Raw genomic sequence first — 24,354 nt, 5'->3', positions numbered from 1 at the left:
ATTGAGCCATGAGAAGAAGGAAATCCTGCCATTCACAACCACATGGATGAACCTTGAGAGCATTATATTAAGTGAAATAAGTTTGCAGACAGAGGAAGACAAACACTGTACCACTTAACATGCAGAGTCTTAAAAACCTTAACTTACAGAATTAGTAGAACATTGATTGTCAGGGGGTGGGTGTGGCAGAATTAAGATGTTGATCAAGTGGTAAATTTCCACTTATAAATAGGTCCTGGGGAATGTAATACACAGCATTGTGATTACAGTTAATTTTTTTATATTTTATTTAAAAATGCTAAAAGAGAAGAGTTAAGTCTCATCACCAAAAAATGGTAATCATGTGTTGATAGAGGTGTTAGCTAATACTATGGTGGTAATCATACTGAAGTTTATTTGTATCGGAAACATGTACACCTGAAACTTACACAATGTTTTATGTCTATTATATCTCATTGAAGTTTTTGAAAAACAACACAAGATCAGAGGAATAAATATAAGAAATATTAGCTATGAGAAATTACCAGATATCATCGACAAACATCAAAGACTTTTTAAATGAAGAGAGAGAGCACATTCACGGCTGCAACAGTCAATACTGTAAAAATGTCAATATTAGGTTAGTACAATTTCACTTAAAATACCTGGTAAAGTTGAGGTTCAAGGAAGTTGGTGGAGTAGGAGGATCTGGAGGAGGATCTCATCCCATGAACACTGAGCTAACAGCTACATTTAAGCACCTAACTATGAAAACAACCTGCAGATTGGCAGAACAGACCTTCCACAGTTAACTGTAGAGAGGAAGCCACATCATAAAGGGTAGGAGGGGCAGAGACTCAGCTGGGAACCAAACCCCCAGCGAGACTAGACACAAATCAGAGGAACACCAAAATCAGAGAGAAAGGAGAGGATCAGACCCCACATCAGGCATCCAGGCACTGGGAAGATGAGTCCCCATAACATCTAACTTCTAAAACCAGTGAGGCTTAATTTTAGGAGCTTTTAAAATCAGTGCAGCTTAAATCTGGGTGCTTTTAAAATCAGTGGGCTTAATTCTGGAATGCTGAAGGATGACAGTAAACTCAGTCCCCACCCTTAAAGAGGGAGTATACTCCCTCTTGGCCAGAGACACAGCATAGAAGCAGCAGTTTGAAAAATGCCTGAAGTATACACAAAGATTTATTTACTAATCTCAGAACATGCACTGAAAGGGAAGGGACTCTTCAGGATATTTCTCCAGTAGCAAAACTACTGGGAGGTGTCCTTTATCTTCCTCTCTCCCAACTAGGGGGGCACTTGTGGGAGCCAGTGCTAACACTCTCCACCTACCTTGCCAGCACTGGCAAGCCCACCCTGTGTTCCACATAGACCCACCTGCCTCAACAGGCATCCCCCCAAAGTGGCTTCTGCTCTGCCACATCCTGCAAATAGCCCTGGCAGGGACCAGCACCACTGCAAAGTGACACCTGCCCTGGTGAGAGTGTAGATAACCCCATACACCCATGCGCCAGCAGTTCCAACAGCTGAGCCTTTAAGTGGCCGTGCAGGGAAAAAGCCCTGCTGCTTGGTACACCTGCAATTGCAGATATCTAGTCTGACTGCTCCCTTTGCCCATCAACAAAAGCCTCTTGGTTAGCCATGCAGAAAGCAAGATCTGCCATTCAGTGTACTTGCAGCTGCGCAGGGGCTAATTACAGACAGCTAACTTGATCTCTGAGCCTGCCCACCTACCCACCTACAGGCCCACAGTGGGCTCACAACAGCAAAGAGACTAATCCCTGTCTGGTGCACCCACAGCAGCCAAAGTGGGTCAGCAGGCTGGTCTGAAGGTAAACATGGCTCAGTCACAATAGCAGGGTGCATGTGGCCCACATAGCAAACATCCCTGGAGTGCCCGGTTCTAGTGACCAATGGGGAATGCACTATAGAGCACCACAGGACCTCTCCTCCACAAGGCCACTACTTTCAAGACCAGGAAATGTACCTCATTTTCTAATACAAACAGAGAGTTAGATTTATAAGAAATGTTAAAGGGAATTCTTTGGGTGGAAAGAAAAGGCCATAACTAGAAATAAGACAATTGTAACGGTAAAAATTTTATGGGTGAAAGTAAACACACAGTAAAGATAATAGAAGATCCACTATAAAACCAGGATGAAGGTTAAAACACAAAATCAGATCAAATATATCTACAAAAAACAGTCAAGATACACACAAAAATGGTAAAGTATGATCTCCTATACATAAAACAATGGGGGGGGGCCTACAAATTTAGTATTTTTAGAATGTGTCTGGGCTTCTACAAACATCCACTTAATATACACTGCTATATATATATAAAACATTAAATATGAAGCTAGTGGTAACCATATATCAAAAATCTATAATACACAAAAAATAAAGCCTAGCATACATGAAAGAAAGCCATGAAATCACAAGAGAAGGAACAGAGAAGTACAAGAGCAACTAGAAAACAAGTAACAAAATGGTAGTAAGTTAGGCCACAAGTCTCAATAAACATAAGATGGATTATCTTTTCATCTTTTCTTACCACAACACTATGAAACTAGAAATCAATCATAAAGAAAAAAAAAACTGGAAAAACACAAATATATGGAGGCTAAACAATATGCTGCAAAACAATTAGTCAACAAAAATCAAAGAAGAAATAAAAAACAAATGAAAACACAACAGGTCAAAATCTTTGGGATGCAGCAAAACCTGTTCTAGGAGGAACTTCAGAATTATATAGGCCTACCATAAGAAACAAAAATTTCAGACAACCTAACTTTATACCTAAAAAAGCCAGAAAAAGAACAAAATCTTCTAGAAAGAAGAAAATAGTAAAAGATGAGAGCAGAAGTAAATGAAATACAGACTGCAAAACAACAGAAAACATCAATGAAACCAGGAACTTGTTTTTTGAAAAGATCAACAAAATTGATAAACCTTTTGCCGGGTTCATCAAGGAAAAAAGAGGACTCAAAATCAGAAATAAAGGAGGAAATATAACGGATACCACAGAAATATAAAGGATTATAAGAGTATTATGAAAAATTAAATGCTAACAAATTGGACAACCTAGAAGGAATGGATAAATTCCTAGAAACATATAATCTTCCAACACTCATTCAGGAACAAAATTTGAACATACTGGCAATGGAACTGAATCGGTAATGAAAAAACTCCCAAAAAACAAAAGTCCAGAACAAGATGACTTCACAGTGAATTCTACCAGATACTTAAAGAAGAATTAATATTCTTCTTGAACTTTTCCAAAACATAGAAGAGGAAGGAAAACTTCCACATTCATCCTACAGGGCCAGCATTACCCTGATACCAAAACTAAACAAAGATACTACCAAAAAAGAGAAAAATTTAAGCCAATACCCTAATGCATATAGATACAAAAATCTTCAACAGATATTAGCAAGTTACATTTAAAACATTTTTAAAAGGATCATTTACCATGATCAAGTGGCATTTATTCCAGGGATGCAAGAGTGGTTCAATATTCACAAAAGAACCAATGTGATAAACCACATTAACAAAGTGATAAAATCATATGATCATCTCAAAAAATACAGAAAAAGCATATACACAGTGCAACATCCACTCATGACAAAAACTCTTTTAACAAAGTGGATACAGAAGGACCATACCTCCACATAATAAAGGCCATATACAAAAAAGCCACAGCTAATTCATACTCAATAGTGAAATTACCCCTAGGATCAGGAACAAAATGAGCATATCCATTCTCACTCCTTTTATTCAACACAACACTATAATTAGTAGCCACAGCAATCAGACAAGAAAGGGAAATAAAAGGCATCCAAATTGGTAAGGAAGAAGTAAAACTCTGTATTTATAGCTGATATTATATAGAAAACCCTAAAAACTCTATTAAATTCATTAATAAATTTTTGGTAAAGTCCCAGGTTACTAAATATACAGAAATCTGCTGCATTTCTATATACTAATAAGGAGCGATCAGAGAAATTAAGAAAATAATTCCATTTACAATTTCAGCAAAAATTAAAATAGCTACAAATAAACTTAACCCAGGAGGTGAAAGACCTGTACTCTGTAACTTGTGCAACACTGATGAAAGAAATTTACAATGACATAAATAAATGGAAAAATACTATACTCATGGATTGGAAGAACTGATATTGTTAAAATGTCCATAATATTCAAAGCAACCTACATATTCAATCAAATCATTATCAAAATACCAATATTTTTCACAATCCCAGATTTTAAGTTACTATAAAGCTATAGTAATCTAAACAGTATGGTAGGGGCACAAAAACATACAGATATATCCATGAGAATGGAGAGCCCAGAAATAAGTGCTCACTTATATGGTCAACTAATCTTTGACAATGGAGGCATGAATATATGAGGAAAAGACAGTCTCTTCAATGAATGGTGGTAGGAAACTCGACCAGTTTATCTCACCAGTTTATCTAAAAAATGAGCTCAAAATGGAAGAAAGACCTAAATATGGGACATAAAACCATAAAGCTTCCCAAAGAAAACATAGCTAGTAATGTCTTTGACAACAGCCTTAGCAGTATTTTTCTGGATAATTCTTTTCTCCCCAAGCAAGAGAAACAAAAATAAACAATGGAGACTACATCAAACTAAAAAGGTTTTGCATAGTGTAGGAAACCATCAACAGAACATAAAGAGAACATAGTCTATGGGAGAAGGTATTTGCAAATGATATATCTGATAAGGGGTTAACATCCAAAATATATAAAGAATTCATATGACCCGCCCCCCCCAAAACCCCAAATAATCTGATTAAAAATGGGTGGAAGACCTGAACAGACATTTTTCCATGAAGACATACAGCCAAAACACACATGAAAAGATGCTCATCATCATTAATCATCAGAGGAATAAAAAAACCACAATGAGATATCACTTCAAAACAATTAGAATGGCTAGTATCAAAAAGACAAAAGTGTTGGTGAGGATGTGGGCAAAAGAGAATCATCATGTACAGTTGGTGGGATGTAAACTGGTGTCACCACTATGAGAAACAGTATGGAGGTTCATAAAAAATTTTTTTTTTTAGTATTTTCCAGAGTATTTTTCTGGAGAAAGTGAAAATAATAATTTAAAAAGATTTATGTACCTCTTTTTTGCAGAATTAATTATAATAGCCAAGATATAGAAGCAATGCAAGTATGTGATAGATGAATGGATAAATACAATGTGATTTATGTGTATGTATGCATGTGTGTACAGACACACATACACACACATACATACACACAGGAGTATTACTGAACCATAACAAAAAAACCGAAATCTTGCCACTTGAGACAGCATGAATGAACCTAGAGGGTGTCATGCTAAGTGAAGACAGACAAAGAAATACCACATAATTTCATTTATATGTGGAATCTAAAAAACAAAACAACTGAACAAACAAAAGAAACTGACACATAAATACAGATAAGAAATTGGTGGTTGCCACAGGGAGGTGGGTAGGAAAAATCAAAATAAGTGAAAGAGATTAGGAACTACAAACTTCCATTTGTAAAGTCAGTCAGTCACAAGCATGAAAAGTATATAGAGAATATAGTGAATAATATTGTAATAAGTTTGCTCAGTGATAGAGTACACTAGCCATGCTTATCATTTTGTAATGTATATAATTGTTGAATAACTATGTTGTATACCTTAAACTAATATATGTCAACAATATTTTAATAAATACATAAAGATTTAAAGCCAGGATTCCTTAAAACAGTGGCATACTGAGTCCAAGATGGCGATGTAGGGAGACCCTGAACTTACCCTCCACACATGCCAAATCTGTACTATTTATACAGTAATTCCTCCTGAAGAACTGAGGACTGGTAGAACAGTTTCTTCACAATCAGAGAATGACTACATAGACAATGGCAAGATAGAGACATGGCAATGAAAGGACCACCCACTTCTGGTGCTACAACTAGCAGTGGGGAGGGATAGTGTTCAGAGACCATATGCAGATTCCTCTACCCTGTGGTGCAGAACAAAAGCTGCAGTTTAGAAGGGTAACTAGAGGGGCACCTGGGTAGCTCAGTTGGTTAAGTTTCTGCCTTTGGCTCAGAGCACGATCCCAGGGTCGTGGGATTGAGTCCCGCATCAGGGTCCGTCCTCAGCCAGGAGTCCGCTTCTCCCTCTGCTCTGCCTGCTCATCCACACACACTCACTCACTCTCTCTTACAAAAAAAAAATCTTAAAAAAGGGTAACTAGAATACAAGTGAATAAGCCCTAGAACTTTCCCAAACAGTAGGGGAGCTGCTGGAATTCTTTCCAGGTCAAAGGGGCAGAAGACTGCCATGGTTTATGCTCTCCTCAACCTTGATGGCACAGAGTGAAGCAGGGTCTGCATGCTATAGTAAGTTTATAATCTCAGTGAGTTTTGGGTACCTAGCCCACTCTAGCCCTGGACACCCTGGGGCACAGAAAAAAAAAAAAAGCCATCATTTAAAAAAGTGTCTAAAATATAAAGGAACTAGCCCTAAAACCCTACCAAATGGTGGAGGAGCTGCCAGAACTCTATCTGGGTCAGAGAGGCTGGTAAGCACCAAGGTTTGCATTCCCCTTCCACCTTGATAGTGTGCATAGGACTAGGATCCATGTGCCCTAGATGGCCTACCACTTCTGTGGGCTCTGTGCCCCTGCTCACATCAGCCCTGGCCATTCCAAGGTGGCCCTAATGCAGTGCATACTTCAGCTCTAGCATGTCACCAAGATGTCATGGACACAATGCATTCTAGAACACCCTGGTTCAGAGTTCATCAGCACTTTCTGGCTCATAGCTGCTTTGGATCCAGCTGCCCTGCCAGGGTGTCCCCATGCCCAGAGCACCCCAGGACACCATAGCTTGGATCTGCTTCAGCTCTTCTGCCAGAGCACTCTCTTGTGTGTAGAATCTTGGGACTGTCCCAGCCCATGCCCCCTTCAGATATGGCCACCCCACTGGAGGAGCCCCAGCATGGAGTGTCCTGTGATGCCTAACTCATGCCAGCCATAGTGCCACCCAGTGATTCAAAGTTACGAGGCACACACAACTTATGCAAGGTACAATCATACACAAGACCATTCCTTCACATTTCAGAGAAGCAGCTGCTCTGCATAATTCATAGGAGCAGCCACAGAAAGTCACCCAAAATAGGGAGACAGAAAAATATGCCCTCAATGAAAGAACAAGACAAAAACTTCAGAAAAAGTATAAGAAACAGATAAGCAACATGCCTGATAAAGAATTTAAAGTAATGTTCATCAAGATGTTCACTGTATGAAGAGAAGAGTGGAGGAACTGAGAACTTCAACAAAGATATAGAAAATATGAGAACCAATCAGAACTGAATACAATAATTGAAATGAAAAATATACTGGAGGAAATCAATAGTTTTGTGGATGCAAAAGAATGGATCAGTGATCTAGAAGAAATGGTAATGGAAAGCACCCAATCTGAGCAGCATAAAGAAAAAAGGAATTTTATTTTTTTATTTATTTAAAAAAATTTTTTTAAAGATTTATTTGAGAGAGAATGAGTGAGAGAGAGCATGAGAGAGAAGGTCAGAGGGAGAAGCAGACTCCCCAAGGAGCTGGGAGCCCGATGCGAGACACGATCCTGGAAGTCCGGGATCATGACCTGAGCTGAAGGCAGTCACTCAACCAACTGAGCCATGCAGATGCTTGAAAAAAGGAATTTTAAAAAATGAGAATAGGTTATGGGATCTCTTGGATAATATCAAGTAAACAAAGATTCACATTATCCCAGAAGGAGAAGAAAGAAAACTTATTTGAAGAAATAGATGAAAATTTCTCTAACCTGGGGAAGGAAACAGATATCCAGGTTCAGAAAGCAGAAGGAATTCCAAACATGATGAGTCCAAGGAGATCCGCATCACAATTATAATATTTAAAATATCAAAGATTAAAGACAGAATTTGAAGGGACTAAGAGAAAAGTTATACACAAGGTACCCCAGAAGGCTAACAGTTCATTTTTCAGCAGAAACTTTGCAGGTCACAAGAGTGGCATTATATATTCAGAATGCTGAAAGGAAAAACCTGCAACAAAGTATATCCTACCCAGCAAGGTTATTCGAAAGTAAAGGAGAGAAGAAAGTGTTTCCCAAGCAAACAACAGTTTAAAAAGTTCATGACCACTAAATTAGCCTTACAGGAAATGTTAAATGGACTTCTTTAAGTGACAAAGGCCACACTTACAAGAAACATATGAATTTAAAAGTGCAGTACCTAATAACATATATATAAAACATGGAAGGGGTAGTTAAAAGTGTTTAAAAAAAAAAGATTTTATTTATTTGTCAGAGGGAGAGAGCACAAGCAGGGGAGTGGCAGACAGAGGGAGAAGCGGGCTCCCTGCTGAGCAAGGAGCCTGATGTGGGACTTGATCCCATGTCCCTACAATCATGACCCAAGTCCAAGGCAGATGCTTAACTGACTGAGCCACACAGGCATCCCAAAAATGCTTTTAGAATGTGTTTGAACCTAAGTTACCATGAACTTAATACAGACTTCTATATACATAGGGTGTTATATATGAACTTCCTGGTTACCACAAACCCATATTTATAGTAATATAAAGGAATTTATTACCCTACTTACATCAAAAGATAGATCATCCAGACAGACTACCAATAAGAAAACAGTGTCTTAGCTGGTGGAAATGCAAACTGGTGCAGCCACTCTGGAAAACAGCATGGAGTTTCCTCAAGAAGTTAAAAATAGAACTACCTTATGATCCAGTGATTGTACTACTAGGATTAACCCAAAGGATACAAAAATACTAATTCAAAGGGACACATACACCTTGATGTTTATAGAAGAATTGTCAATAATAGCCAAATTATGCAAAGAGCCCAAATATCCATCAACTGATGAATGGATAAAGAACAGGTGGTATGGTATGGTATGGAATACTATTCAGTCAACAAAAAGAATGTGACCTTGCCATTTGCAACAACATGGATGGAGCTAAAAGTATTATGCTAAGTGAAATAAGTCACAGAAAGACAAATACCATATTATTTCACTCATGTGTGGAATTTAAGAAACAAAACAGATGAATATGGGGGAAAAGAGAGGCAAACCAAGAAACAGACTCTTAACTATAGAGAACAAAATGATGGTTACTGGAAGCATAGTGGTGGGGGTTTAAACACGTGATAGGAATTAAGGCAGGCACTTGTGATGACCACTGAGTATTGCAAGTGATGAACCACTAAATTCAACATTTAAAACTAATATTGCACTGTATGTTAACTAGCTGGAATTAAAAAAAAAAAAACTGTAAAAGAAAAAAGTGTCTTTAAAAAAATAAATGAGACCAAATGGATTTAACAGATATGTACAGAACATTCCATCTAAAACCAACAAAATACACATTCTTTTCACATGCACATGGAACATTTTCTCAGATCACAAGGTAGGCCACAAAACAAGTCTCAATAAATAGAAGATAGGTATCATATACATCTTTTCTGACTACGACACTATGAATCTAGAAATCAACCAAGAAAAAAACTGGAAAAAAAATATGTGGAAGCTAAACAACATGCTACAAAACAAACAGTTGGTCAACAGCAAAAAAATCAAACAGGAAATAAAAAAATGGAAATAAGTGAAAATGAAAACACAATCATTCAAAATCATCGAGATACAATGAAAACTGTTCCAAGAGGGAGATTTATATCAATACTGAAATACATCAAGAAACAAGAACAATCTCAATGAACTACAAGGAACTAGAAAAAGAACAAGAAAAACCCAAGATGAGTTTAAAGAAGGGAAAAATAGAGATCAGAACAGAAATATATGAAATAAGAACTAAAAAGAAAAAAAGAGTATCAGTGAAACCAAGAGCTGTTTTTTGAAAAGATCTACAGAATTGATAAACTTCTAGCCAGATTCATCAGAAAAAAAGAGAGGATCCAAATAAACAAATTCAGAAGTAAAAGAGGAGAGGTAACAAAATACTACAAAAATACAAGAGATTAGAAGAGACTACTACAAAAAATTATATGCCAACAAATTGACAACCTAGAAGAAATGGATAAATTCCTAGAAACATAATCTTCCAAAACTGAATCAAGAAGAAATAGAAAAACTGAATAGACCAATTAGTGATAACAAAATTGAATCCATAATTAAAAAACTCCCAATTAACACAGTCCAAGATCAGATGGATTTGCAGGTGAATTCTACCAAATGTTTAAAGAAGTCTGTACTGTATGGCTCAGTCACTTGAGTCACTTGAGTTGATCCAACTCTTGGTTTTGGCTTGGGTCATGATCTTGGGGTTCTGGGAATGAGCCCCACATCAGGCTCTGTGCCTAGTGTGGAGTCTGTTTGTCCCTCTCCTGCTCCATGCCCCCTCTTGTGCTCTCTCAGTCTCTTTCTCAAATTAAAAAAAAAGTAAAATCTTTAAAAAAATAGTGAGTACCTATTTTCCTTAAACTATTCCAAAAAACAGAGGAGGAAGGAAAACTTCCACATATATTCTACAAGACCAGCATACCTTGATACCAAAACCAAAGACACTACAAATAAGAGAACTACAGGTCAGTAACTCTGAAGAACAAAGATGCATAAACGTTCCACAAAATTAGCAAACAACATTGAATGATACATTAAAAGGATCACTCACTATAATTAAGTGGACTTTATTCCAGGAAGGCAAAGAATGCTTTAATATTTGCACACCAATGTGTGAAGCCACACTGATTAAATGAAGGATAAAAACCATATGGTCATTTTAATAGATGTAAAAAATGCATTTGATAAAATTCAACATCTGTTTCTGATAAAAGCTCTCAATGAAGTGGGTTTATAGGGAATATGCCACAACATAATACAGGCTGTATATGAAAACCCCACAGCAAACATACCCAATGGTGACATGCTGAAAACTTTTCATAAGACTAGGATGTCACTCTCACCACTTTCATTGAACACAGTATTGGAAGTCATAGCCACAGCAATCAGACAAGAAAAATAAGAGGCATCTAAGTTGGTAAGGAATAAGTTAAAATGTCACCATTTGCAGATATGATACTATGTATAGAAAACCCTAAAGACTCCACCAAAAAAACTACTAGAAATGATAAATTCAGTAAAATAGCAGGACACAAAATTAATACACAGAAATCAGTTGCATTTCTATATACTAATAATGAAGTGGCAGAGAAATTGAAAAAAAAAATTTGCAATGGTACTAAAAAAATTAAATACCTAGGAAGAAACTTCACCAAGGAGGTGAAAGAGCTATACTCTAAAAACTATAAAATGTTGATGAAAGAAATTGAAGATGACATAAAAAATGGGGATATTCAAGGCTCATGGATTGGAATAACCAATATTGTTAAAATGCTTATAATACCCAAAGCGGTCTACAGTTTCAGTGCAATCCTTATCAATACCAACAGTCCCCCCCCACAGAACTAGAATAATTGAAAATTGGTATAGAACAGCAATATATCTTGAATAGCCAAAGCAATCTTGAGATGTGTCACAATCCGAGATTTCAAGATAGAGTATGGTACTACTGACACAAAAACAGACAGATATATCCATGACATCGAATAGACAGCCCAGAAGTAAACCCACAATTACAAGGTAAGTTAACCTTCAACAAAGGAGAAAAGAATGTACAATGGAGAAAAGACAGTCTCTTCAACAAATGGTGCTAGAAAACTGGATAGCTACATGCAACAGAATGAAACTGGACTACTTCCTTAAACCATACCAAAAAATAAGCTCAAACTGGATTAAAGACCTAAATGTTAGACCTAAAACCATAAAACCTTAGATGAAAACACAGGTAATAATTTCTTTGATAGCAGCCTTAGCAGTATTTTTCTAAATCTGTCCCTCAGACAAGGGAAACAGAAGCAAAAATAAACTATTGGACTACACCAAAATGAAAAACTATTGCTTTTTCATTAAAAAAAAAAAATCCACAAACAAAAAGCAACTTACTGAATGGGATTAGATATCTGCAATGATCCATCTGACAAGGAGTTAATATTCAAAATATATTAAGAATGTATATAACCCACCATCAAAAAAGCCCATCAAACAATCCAGTTAAAAAATGGAAAGAGTGAGGGAAAGGGCAAGATGGCAGATGAGTAGGAGACTGAGATATCATCAAGTCCCAGGAGTTCAACTAATAGATATCAAACCATTTTGAACACTTACAAACTCAAAAGGAGATAGAAGAGAAGAGGAGCAGCAATTCTAGGAACAGAAAATTGGCCACTTTCCAGAAGGTAGGATGTGCAGAAAAGTGAATCCCAAGGGTCGGAAAGATAGACTGCAGGGGGAGGGGCTGACTCCCAGCAAGTGAGAGATCAGCAGAGCACAAAATTGTAACTTTTAGAAGCCTGCTCTGAGGGATGTTGCTCCAGAGGCTAAGTGGGGGGGGGGGGGTAGATCCCTTGTGGGACAGTGTGGTCTCAGGGCCCACGGGGTCACAGAAAAACCAGGGGTGTCTGAGTGAAGCAGAGCTCCTAGGTATTGGAGCGGGGAAGCCAACTGCAGAGACAGAGTCGAGCAGTGGGCTCTCGGCTTGGGGTTACCTTAAACCATGATCCAAGGCACAGCTGGGCCACTGCTGTTTGAGCAGGAACCCCACAAGCAGCAGATCCTGGGAGACCCCCTCCTTCCTCCTCCAGGAGGAGCAGTGTGGGAACGTGCTGCAGTAATCTGCTGGGTTTGGAGACTCCAAACGGAGCCATGCACCAGAGACAGAAACACTTGGTCACAGGTTGGGTGAGCACAGAGTGTAGCTGGAGACCAGGGAGATGGGAGGGACTGGTAGTTTTTCTCTGAGGGCGCACTGAGGAGTGGGGCCCAATGCTCTCAGCTCCTATGGGGCCAGAGATTGGGAGGTCGCCATCTTTACTCCCGTCCCCCAAAGCTCTACAGAAAGCATTCAGGGAGCAAAAGCTACTGAGCGAACCCGAACAAGAACACCTTTGAGAATCACTGCAATAGGCCCCTCCCCCAGAAGATCACCAAGAACATCCAGCCAAGACCAAGTTCACCGATCAATAAGAACTGTGGAACTCCGGGGAAAGCAACACATAGAATTCATGGCTTTTTTTTTACCATGATCCTTTAGTCTTTTGAAGTTAAATTTTTTTTAATTTTATTTTTTCTTATTCTATTTTTAAAAATTTTTTCCTCTTTCCTGTTTTAATGTTTTTAAACTATTTTATCAATGCCTTTGTAAAAATCTTTTTAAATTTTCATTGTTATATTTTATCCCTTCATTGTATTTAACGTTATTTCTTGTAATGCATATAGGTTTTTTTTTTTCTTTAAAATTTTGGGATACAATTTCTTCTTATAGATCAAAATACATCCTAAATCTAGCACAGAGCTTTGTGAAGGGAACAAGCCACAAAAATCCAGGAGGCACAGAGAACACCCCCCTCAAATTCAAAAGAAATAGGTCCACATCCCGTCATCTAATAGTAAAACTTACAAATATAAGTGACAAAGAGAAAATCCTGAAAGCAGCTTGGGACAAGAGGTCTGTAACATACAGTGGTAGAAATATTAGATTGGCAACAGACCTATCCACAGAGACCTGGCAGGCCAGATAGGATTGGCATATCTACTCAGAGCACTAAATGAGAAAAATATGCAGCCAAGAATACTATATCCAGCTAGGCTTCATTGAAAATAGGAGAGATAAAAAGGTTCCAGAACAAACAAAAATTAAAAGAATTTGCAAACACCATACCAGCCCTACAGGAAATATTGAAAGGGGTGCTCTAAGCAAAGAGAGAGCCTAAAAGTAACATAGACCAGAAAGGAACAGAGACAATATACAGTAACAGTCGCCTTAGTTACAATGGCACTAAATTCGTATCTCTCAATAGGTACTCTGAATGTAAAAACAAGCTAATGCCCCAATCAAAAGACACAGGGCATCAGAATGGATAAAACAAAACAAAACTAAACAACAACAAAAAAAAAACCAAGACCCATTGATATGCTTTCTACAAGAAACTCATTTTAGACCCAAAGACATCTCCAGATTTAAAGTGAGGGGGTGGAAAACAATTTACCATGCTAATGGACATCAAAAGAAAGCTGGGGTGGCAATCCTTATATCAGATAAATTTGATTTTAAGCCAAGACTATAATAAGAGATGAGGAAGGACACTATATCATACTCAAAGGGTCTATCCAACAAGAAGATCTAACAATTTTAAATATCTATGCCCCTAACATGGGAGCAGCCAACTATATAAGCCAATTAATAACAAAATCAAAGAAACACATTGACAATAATACAACAATAGTAGGGGACTTTAACATCCCCCTCACAGAAATGGGCAGATCATCTAAGCAAAAGATTAACAAGGAAATAAAGGCTTTATTTTTTTTTTTATAAAATATTTTATTTATTCATTTGACACAGAGAGAGATCACAAGTAGGCAGAGCAGCAGGCAGGGAGAGAGGGGAAAGCAGGCTCTCCGCTAAGCAGAGAGCCTGACATGGGGTTTGATCCCAGGACCCTGAGATCATGACCTGAGCCGAAGGCAGAGGCTTAACCCACAGAGCCACCCAGGCGCCCAGATGGACATCACAGATATATTTAGAACATTCCACCCCCAAACAACAGAATACACATTCTTCTCTAGTGCACATGGAACTTTTTCCAGAATAGATCACATCCTGGGTCACAAATCAGGTCTCAACCAGTACCACAAGATTGGGATCATTCCCTGAATATTTTCAGACCACAATGCTCTGAAGCTAGAACTCAATCACAGGAGGAAAGTTGGAAAGAACTCAAATACATGGAGGCTAAAGAGCATCCTAATGAGGAATGGATGGGTCAACCAGGAAGTTAAGGAAGAATTGGAAAAATTGATGGGAACAAATGATAATGAAAACACAATGGTTCAGAATCTGTGGGACACAGCAAAGGCAGTCCTGAGAGGAAAATATATAGTGATACAAGCCTTTCTCAAGAAACAAGAAAGATCTCAAATACACAACCTAAACCTCACCTAAAGGAGCTGGAGAAAGAACAACAAAGAAAGCCTAAACCCAGCAGGAGAAGAGAAATCATAAAGATCAGAGCAGAAATCAATGAAATAGAAAGAAAGAAACAAACACACACAAAAACAATAGAACAAATCAACAAAACTAGGAGCTGGTTCTTTGAAAGAGTAAGATTGATAAACCCCTGGCCAGACTTATCAAAAATGAAAAGAGAGATCACAATCAACACCAAAGAAGTACAAACAATTATAAGAACATATTATGAGCAACTATATGCCAGCAAATTTGACAATCTGGAAGAAATGGATGCATTCCTAGAGACGTATAAACTACCACAACTGAACCAGGAAGATATAGAGAACCTGGACAGACCCATAACCAGTAAGGAGATTGAAGCAGTCATCAAAAATCTCCCAATAAACAAAAGCCCAGGGCCAGACAGCTCCCCAGGGGAGTTCTGCCAAGCATTGAAAGAAAAATTAATACCTATTCTCCTGAAACTGTTCCAAAAACTAGAAATGGAAGGAAAACTTCCAAACTCATTTTATGAGGCCAGCATTACCTTGATTCCAAAACCAGACAAGGATCCCATCAAAAAAGAGAATTACAGACCAATATCCTTGATGAACACAGATGCAAAAATTCTCACCAAAATAGTAGCCAATAGGATCCAACAGTACAGTAAAAGGATTATTCACCATAGCCAAGTGGGATTTATTCCAGGGCTGCAAGATTGGTTCGACATCCGCAAATCAACCAATGTGATACAATACGTTAATAAAAGAAAGAACAAGAACCGCATGATACTCTCAATAGATGCTGAAAAAGCATTTGACAAAGTACAGCATCCTTTCTTGATCAAAACTATGCAGAGTGTAGGGACAGAGTGTACATACCTCAATATCATCAAAGCCATCTATGAAAAACCCAGAGCAAATATCATTCTGAATGAGGAAAAACTGAGAACTTTTCTGCAAAGGTCAGGAACACAGCAGGGATGTCCACTATCACCACTGCTATTCAACATAGTACTAGAAGTCCCAGCCTCAGCCATCAGACAACAAAAAGAAATTAAGGGCATCTTAATCAGCAAAGAAGTCAAGCTCCCACTCTTTGCAGATGACATGATACTTGATATGGAAAACCCAAAAGACTCCATTCCAAAACTGATAGTACTCATACAGGAATTTAGTAAAGTGTCAGAATATAAAATCAATGCATAGAAATCAGATGCATTTCTATATACCAACAGCAAGACAGAAGAAAGAGTAATTAAGGAGTCGTTCCCATTTACAATTGCACCCCAAACCATAGATACCTAGGAATAAACCTAACCAAAGAGGCAAAGAATCTGTACTCAGAAAACTACGGTACTCATGAAAGAAATCAAGAAAGCCACAAAGAAATGGAAAAACATTCTATACTCATGGTTTGGAAGAACAAATGTTGTGAAAATGTCTATGCTATCTGAAGCAATCTACACAATTAATGCAATCCCTAGCAAAATTCCATCAAATTTTTTAAAGAAATGGAACAAATAATCCTAAAATTTATATGGAACCAGAAACGACCCTGAATAGCCAGAGGAATGTTGAAAAAGAAAACCAAAGTTGGTGGCATCACAATTCCAGACTTCAAGCTCTATTACAAAGCTGTGATCATTAAGACATTATGGTACTGGCATAAAAACATACACATAGATCAATGGAACAGAAGAGAGAGCCCAGAAATGGACCCTCAACTCTATGGTCAACTAATTTTTGATGAAGCAGGAAAGAATGTCCAATGGAAAAAAGACAAGTCTCTTCAACAAATTTTGTTGGGAAAATTGGACAGCTACATGCAGAAGAATGAAACTGGATCATTTCCTTATACCACACACAAAAATAGACTCAAAATGGCTGAAAGACATCAATGTGAGACAGGAATCCATCAAAATCCTTGAGAAGAACACAGTCACCGACCTCTTCACCTCAGCCACAGGAAGTTCTTCCTAGAAACATTGCCAAAGGCAAGAGAAGCAAGGGCAAAAATGAATTACTGGGACTTCATCAAGATCGAAAGCTTTTGCACAGCAAAGGAAACAGTCAACAAAACCAAAAGACAACTGACAGAATGCGAGAAGATATTCACAAAGAACACATTACATAAAGGGCTAGTATCCAAAATCTATAAGGAACTTACTGAACTCAACACACAAAGAACAAAGAATCCAATCAAGAAATGGGCAGAAGATATAAACAGACAGTTCTTCAAAGAAAACATCCAAATGGCCAACAGACACATGGAAAAGTTGCTCAACATCACTTGCCATCAGGGAAATACAAATCAAACCTGCAGTGAGATACTACTTCACACCAGTCAGAATGGCTAACACTAACCAGTCAAGAAATGACAGGTGTTGGCAAGAATGTGGAGAAAGGCGAAACCCTCCTACATTATTGGGAATGTAAGCTGGTGCAGCCATTCGAAAACAGCATGGAGGCTCCTGGAAAATTTGAAAATAGAGCTACCTACAACCCAGCAATTGCAGTACTGGGTATTTACCCTAAAGATACAAATGTAGTGATCCGAAGGGGCACGTGCACTCGAATGTTTATAGCAGCAATGTCCACAATAGCCAAACTATGGAAGGAACCTAGGTGTCCATCAACAGATGAATGGATAAAGAAGATGGGGTATATAAATAATGGCATACTATGCAGCCATCCAAAGAAACATGCCATTTGCAATGACATGGATGGAACTAGAGGGTATCATGCTAACTGAAATAAGTCATTCAGAGAAAAAAATATCATATGATCTTTCTGATAGGAATTTGAGAGGCAGGGCAGGAGTCATGGGGGCTAGGGAGGGAAAAAATGAAATGCGATGGGATTGGGAGGGAGACAAACCATAAGACAATCTTAATCTCACAAAACAAACTGAGGGTTGCTGGGAGGTGGGGGGGTTGGGATAGGGTGGCTGGGTTATGGACATTGGAGAGGATATGTGCTATCATAAGTGCTATGAAATGTGTAAGCCTGAAAATTCACAGAACTGTACCCCTGGGGCAAATAATACATTATATGTTAATTAAAAAAATGGAAAGAGTACCTTCCAGATTTTTTTTTTTCAAAGAAGACAAACAGATGGCTTGTAACAGGTACGTGAAACAGACCTCAACATTACTAACCAACAGGAATATGCAAATCAAAACCACAATGAGATATCACTTTACACCTGTCAGAATGGCTCTAATCAAAATGCCAAAAAAATAGGTGTTGTTGAGGAAGAGTAGATAAAGGAAACTTCATGCACTCTTGGTGGGATGGTCAGTTGGTAGAGCCACTGTAGAAAACCATATGGGTGCTTCTCAGAAAGTTAAAAATAAAAATACTGTATGGTCAGTAACTGTACTACTGGGTATTTAACTAACGAAAATGAAAACATTAACTTGAGAAGATACATGTACCCCTGTGTATTGCAGCATTATTTATAATACCCAAATTTTGAAAACAAACCCTGTGTCCATGTGCAGATGAGTAGATAAATGTGTATATACACATACACATATACATACACACACTCAACCATAAAAGAGTAAGATCTTGCTATTTGAGACAGCATGGATGGACCTAGAGAATATGCTGAGTGAAGTAAGTCAGACATAGATAAATACGTGGAATCTAAAAAACAAAAAGCAGAAACAGAACCATAATTACAGAGAAAAACTGAGGGTTGCCAGAGGGTTTGTGGGTGGGGGATGGGCAAATGAGTGAAGGGGGAGAGGATGATACAGGCTTCCAGTTACAGGGTGAAGAAGTCATAGGATGAAAGGTATAGGGAATCTAGTCAATGATATTGTAATAGTATTGTATGGTGATAGATGATAGTTATAGTTGTGTGTCAACTATACTTCAATTAAAAAAAAACAAAACACTGAGATATTTGTGCAAGTACAAAGAGACCAATGAAGTAAAGAGCCCAGGAACACTCTCTCTCTATATATATATACTATAACATTTACAAAATAGTACTGCCTTCCCCACCAGAATGGCTAAAATGAAAAAGAGAGACCTTATCATACATCAGTGAGGATGGAGCAAGCTCTGCTGTTATGGACAACTGGTTAGAAGATAAACTGTTACAACTCCTTAGGAAAACTGGAAATAGCTACAGTAGGGGAGTACATTTTTCCATCATTAAGATGCATCTTTGGGATGTGGAGAAAGGGGAACCATCTTGCACTGGTGGGTTGATGGGAATGCAAACTGGTGTAGCCACTCTGGAAAACAGGATGGAAGTTCCTTAAAAATTTTAAAATAGAAATACCCTATGACCCAGCAATCACACTACTAGATATTTATCCAAAGAATACAAAAATACTTCTTTGAAAGGATATGTGTACCCTAATGTTTATGGTGACATTATCAACAACAGCCAAATTATGGGAAGAACCCAAATGTCTATCGACTGATGAATGGATAAAGAGGTGGTGTATGTGTGTATATGTATGTATATATGTGTGTGTGTAACACACACATACACACACACACACACACACACAATGGAATATTACTCAGCCTTAAAAGAAATCTAATATTACACCAGTGTATGTTAACTGGAATTTATTTATTTATTTATTTATTTTTAAAGATCTTATTTATTTGACAGAGAGAGAGCACTAGCAGGCAGAGCAGCAGGTAGAAGGAGAGAGAGAAGTAGGCTCCCTGATGAGCAAGGAGCCTGATGTGGGACTTGATCCCAGGACCCTAGGATCATGACCCGAGCTGAAGGCAGACGCCTAACCAACTGAGCCACCCAGGCGTCCCTGTTAACTGGAATTTAAGTAAAGACTTTAAAAAATAAGAATATATAAACTTTATTTAAAAAAATATATGCCTCTTTGGCATACTGATTATTCTAAGCTAGTATTTTCTAAAAAACTGTAGACACAGAATATCTCCGAAATCCAAGTTTCTCTTCCGTAAGAGACACTTCCATGTATAGGGGAAATCTCCATTTGTAAGGGTATCTCCTTCAGTATCCTGAAGAAGGGAGTGGCTCTTAGATGCTTAGAAACTGCTATCAGTGGAGAGGCATGAACTTAAATCTGCATGACAACTTTAGCCTTATTTATTTATTTATTTATTTTCCTTTATGGTAACCTCCCATAACTGATCCTCTACTTACACCATCTTCTTTTGTCTTTAGATGGAGATGGTATTTAAGGTGATGGCTTCAGGTAGTTTGGTGAGATACTCAGTTTTTCTGGGTCTCTCCCGTATATACAGAATATATATATATATATATATATATATATATATATATATATATAAAATTAAATATATAATATATATAATTAAACCATGTTTCATTTTCTATTAATTAGTCTTTTTTTCCCTTGAATTTTTTTTTAATTTAAATACAAATAGCCAACATATAGTACATCATTAGTTTCTCTATTAATGAGGTGTAAATTTGATTTTTAGTCCTGGTGGAAAAACCTTGAAGGATAGAGGAAAAATTTTTTCTCTCCTATACTACTAAAGCTGAATGTACAAATATATCCTGTGTCTCAGCAAATCCACTTTTAAGCGTATACCCAGTATATCTGTGTATATATCTGTTGAGAGACAAACACAAGTACATTCATAGCAACACTATTCACAATAAGCCCCAAACTTCAAAGAACTCAAATATCTGGCATAGAATGAATAAAATTGTATATATTCATCTGTTGGATTATTATTACATAGCAATAAAAAAGAATTACAAACATTTACAATAATATAAAAGAACTTCATAAAGTTGAGTGAAAGGAGTCCAAAACAAAAGAATAATATATATTTTACTTATTTAAAATTTGAAAGAAAGGTAAAGCTAATCTATAGTGTTGTAAGTAAAGACAGTTGGGCTGGGATACAGTATCTTAAAGTGGATATGAGAGGCCATGCGTGGTCCTGGTAATGTATGTTACTTGCTTTGGATAATGGTTATAAGAATGTTTACTTTGTGAAAATCAGTTAAGTCAAGTTTATGATTTGTATGCTTTTGTGTATGTATATTATATTACAATAAAAAGTTTAAATAAAAAACTTTCAAATTGTTCAGCCACCCAGGTGCCCTTGAAATACTTCAACTTGAATACTCTTGCTATTTTACACAATATATCTTCTTGCTTGCATCAAAGAACACTTTTGAAAGCCAAAAACTTAACTGCTTTCAGAAATGTTTGAGAGAACAGAGTTGAACCAAATTGAAGAAACTTGAGAGAAAACTAGCTTTCCCCAGCATGATGTGGGCTATATGGAAGAACTAGACAGAAACTACCATTAAGAAACTAGAGATTCTTTCCTAATTCCTTTTCTAATTTTGAATGGGAGTCACCCCAGTTTTCTAGAATAAAAGTGGAGTAGAACATCCATCTGAATTTTCACCTCTTGATAGTTACTGTTGTGACTGAATGGTATCTTTGTTAAGGGAAAGTAATCAAGGTCAAAGGGTAAGGCCTGAAAAAAAGGCTGAAAAGTGGGGAGGAACAGGGCTTCAATGAAGAAAGATATTTGCCAGAAATGAGGCAGGGCTCAAAAAGGCTCTTTGGCTAGGAACTATCAGCTGGCTATAGTAATCCAATCAAAGCATTCACAGGGCACAGAAAGCATACTGGTGAATAGTGGAGTTTCTTAATTTTTCTGAAATTGTGTGATAATTTCTTCACCTTCCTTTTCACCCTTAGTAACTTTAAATAGTTTTAAAATGCAAAACCTCCATTGTTAAAGAGAAGCTGACAACTGCTCCTTTTGGATGCCAACAGCATTGTAAAAACAAAGATGATCAATCAATAGAGAGGCTTGTTTTAATAATTTGAGGCAAACTTACAAAGTAGAAATCTATTAAAACTCCATTTCTTAGGAGTTCCACAGAGAAGTGAATTAGATTACAATTCTGAGGGTCCTTTGCCTAATCTAGAAATAGTAAATACCAGGAAGAATAGGAATTGGAAAGTCCAGAGATCAATAATTCCAGATTTAGTCACACTAGACAAGCTAAGTTTAGAAAAAGGAAGCTCATGTTGCTATTGTAATAGTTTTTAAAACTTATCATTTTTATATATAATAAAGTTTTGAGTGGACCTTTAGATTAAATTTAGGTTTCTGACTGGTGGTCTTTGGAAGACTACACTGTAAAATGACTAGTAGCTTCTAAAAGAAAAGTCACCCATCAAACCTAAAATTCCATGTTAAATACTTTGATATAGGACAGAATTCTTTTGAGATATGACATGTCTATGTGTATAAATAACTATATAGATTTCTGTGTTGGCTAACATTAATAACTGCACTTACGATAAATTCTTCCCCCAAAGTCTTATAAAAACAGTGCCTTTTTGACTTTTTGCTAAATGGTGAGTAATCAGTGATTATTAATTCTATTTCAACACAGTTCCCACTTACATATTCCATATTGTACTATTTACCCAGGCTTAATTCTTTTTTAAAAGTCACTTTCTTTACAAAGAAAGCAATTCAAATTAACCAACTGTGCCTTACAAACATAAATATAAAATGATACTGAGTAAGTATTGATTGAAACAAAAAGCATTTAAAAAACCAGCATTAATTCTTACCAACTCCAGAGGTTATTGATTCTGCATCAATGTCACTAGCTCTTTTTCTTGCCACTTCAGCTAGTGCCAATTCACCCTTATCTAGTGCAAAGTAATGGATATCCTTTGGAAATAAAGCAAAATAAAAGATTAATCCAAATGAATGTTGGTCAGGTTACAAAGAAGATTTTGAACAAAAGAGCTTACTGTTCCGATTACAAAACAGACATGGCTGATGAATAATTTTTTGTGTTTTAATTCTCTCAGTTTTCTTTTCTAGTATAAGCACATTTTCTTAAATTGTAGATTATAACTATACCTAATAGCATTACTTAAGTAAGTTATTTTAATTCTTCAGGGAAAAAGACAAGTTTTTAAACCAAAGGTTTGACATACTCAGTTTTGTCAGGAAATAAAAACATTTATTGCTATGTTCTTTGGTGAGATTTTAATGTCTAAGATGACTTCTTCAAAATTAAATTATATATCATATTATGATAAGCATTTTGCAAGAAATACAACTATACAAATTTGTCTCTGATATTTATGTATCTGGCACATGCTATTTTGTTAACATTATTCATATTACTAATCTTGAACTCTTACAGTCAACAAATAATCAGCGCCTACTAAGTGTTAGGCATTGTTCTGGGATATAGGGGTCAATTACAGTTCCATGTCTCAGGAAGCTGTCAATCCAGCGGGAAGACAGACCATTGTGAACAACAGTTAATTACGTCATGTGTGATAGGTTTTATAACAGATATTTGCACAGATATTTGCTCTGGAGCTAAAGAGAAGGAATTGGTCCTTGATCTGGGTCTTGAAGGACAAATAAAGGAAAAATAGAGAAAAAGGGACAGAATTAGTATCTGGTGCATATATATACAGAAGATTAAAAAACAGTTCTGCTAGGCAATGGTATATCTTTGAATATGGAAGGAGTCTTGGACTGGATGTGTGGGAGAAAGCAGTGTAAAATAATACTAAAGTAGGTATAGCCACTAAAAACTATTTTGAACTATTTTTGGTGTGCAAAAGATTGCTGGAATACTAGTGCAATAAAAATGGAAAAAGGGGCACCTAGGTGGCTCAGTCAGTTAAGTGTCTGACTCTTGATTTCAACTGAGGTCATGATCTCAGGGTTGTGAGATTGAGCCCCACATTGGGCTCTCTGCTCATTAGGGAGTCTGCTTAAGGTCTCTCTTTCCTTCTCTCTCTCTCTCTAGAATAAATAAATAAATCTCTAAAAAATGGAGAAAGAAACCAGTTTACAATGAAGAAATACAAATGGCCTATACTCAAGAGAGGTATTTCACTTTATTAATATTCAAATAAATGCAATTGAGAAAGTGTGATTTCAAACTGTTTAAGTTTTTAAAAGTTCAGAATATTCACTGGTTGCAGAGACTTCAGGGAAGATGGCAGAATAGGAGGATCATAAGCTCACCTCATCCTGTGAATACAACTAGGTAACATCCCCATCAGTGTAAGTAACCCAGGAAATGATCCAAAAACTGGCAGACCAGACTCTCTACAGGTAAATGCAGAGAAGTCACATTAAAGAGGGCAGGAAAGGTGGAAATGCTGTCAGGAACCAAATGGACCCACAGGACTGTCCCCAGGAAGGAGGGACAATGCAGATGTGGAGAGGAGAGAGAAATAGACCCCAACATCATACACAAGAACA

At 37.1% G+C, this 24,354-nt stretch overlaps 1 protein-coding gene across 2 annotated transcripts in view; it reads right to left on the bottom strand.

The window, feature by feature from the left end:
• Positions 1–24,354, bottom strand: part of WDPCP (WD repeat containing planar cell polarity effector) — a 363,960-nt gene that overhangs the window by 148,229 nt on the left and 191,377 nt on the right. For both annotated transcript variants that reach the window (XM_032873803.1, XM_032873802.1), the window contains exon 14: positions 22,686–22,788. In XM_032873803.1, the coding sequence (XP_032729694.1) occupies positions 22,686–22,788 (103 nt within the window). The remainder of the gene's footprint in view (positions 1–22,685; positions 22,789–24,354) is intronic.

Source organism: Lontra canadensis, unplaced genomic scaffold (assembly GCF_010015895.1).
Source record: "Lontra canadensis isolate GAN:19392208 unplaced genomic scaffold, GSC_riverotter_1.0 scaffold50, whole genome shotgun sequence".
Lineage (NCBI taxonomy): Eukaryota > Metazoa > Chordata > Mammalia > Carnivora > Mustelidae > Lontra > Lontra canadensis.
The sequence above is the reverse complement of the archived record's forward strand: the minus strand, read 5'-3'. Positions and strand labels throughout refer to the sequence as shown.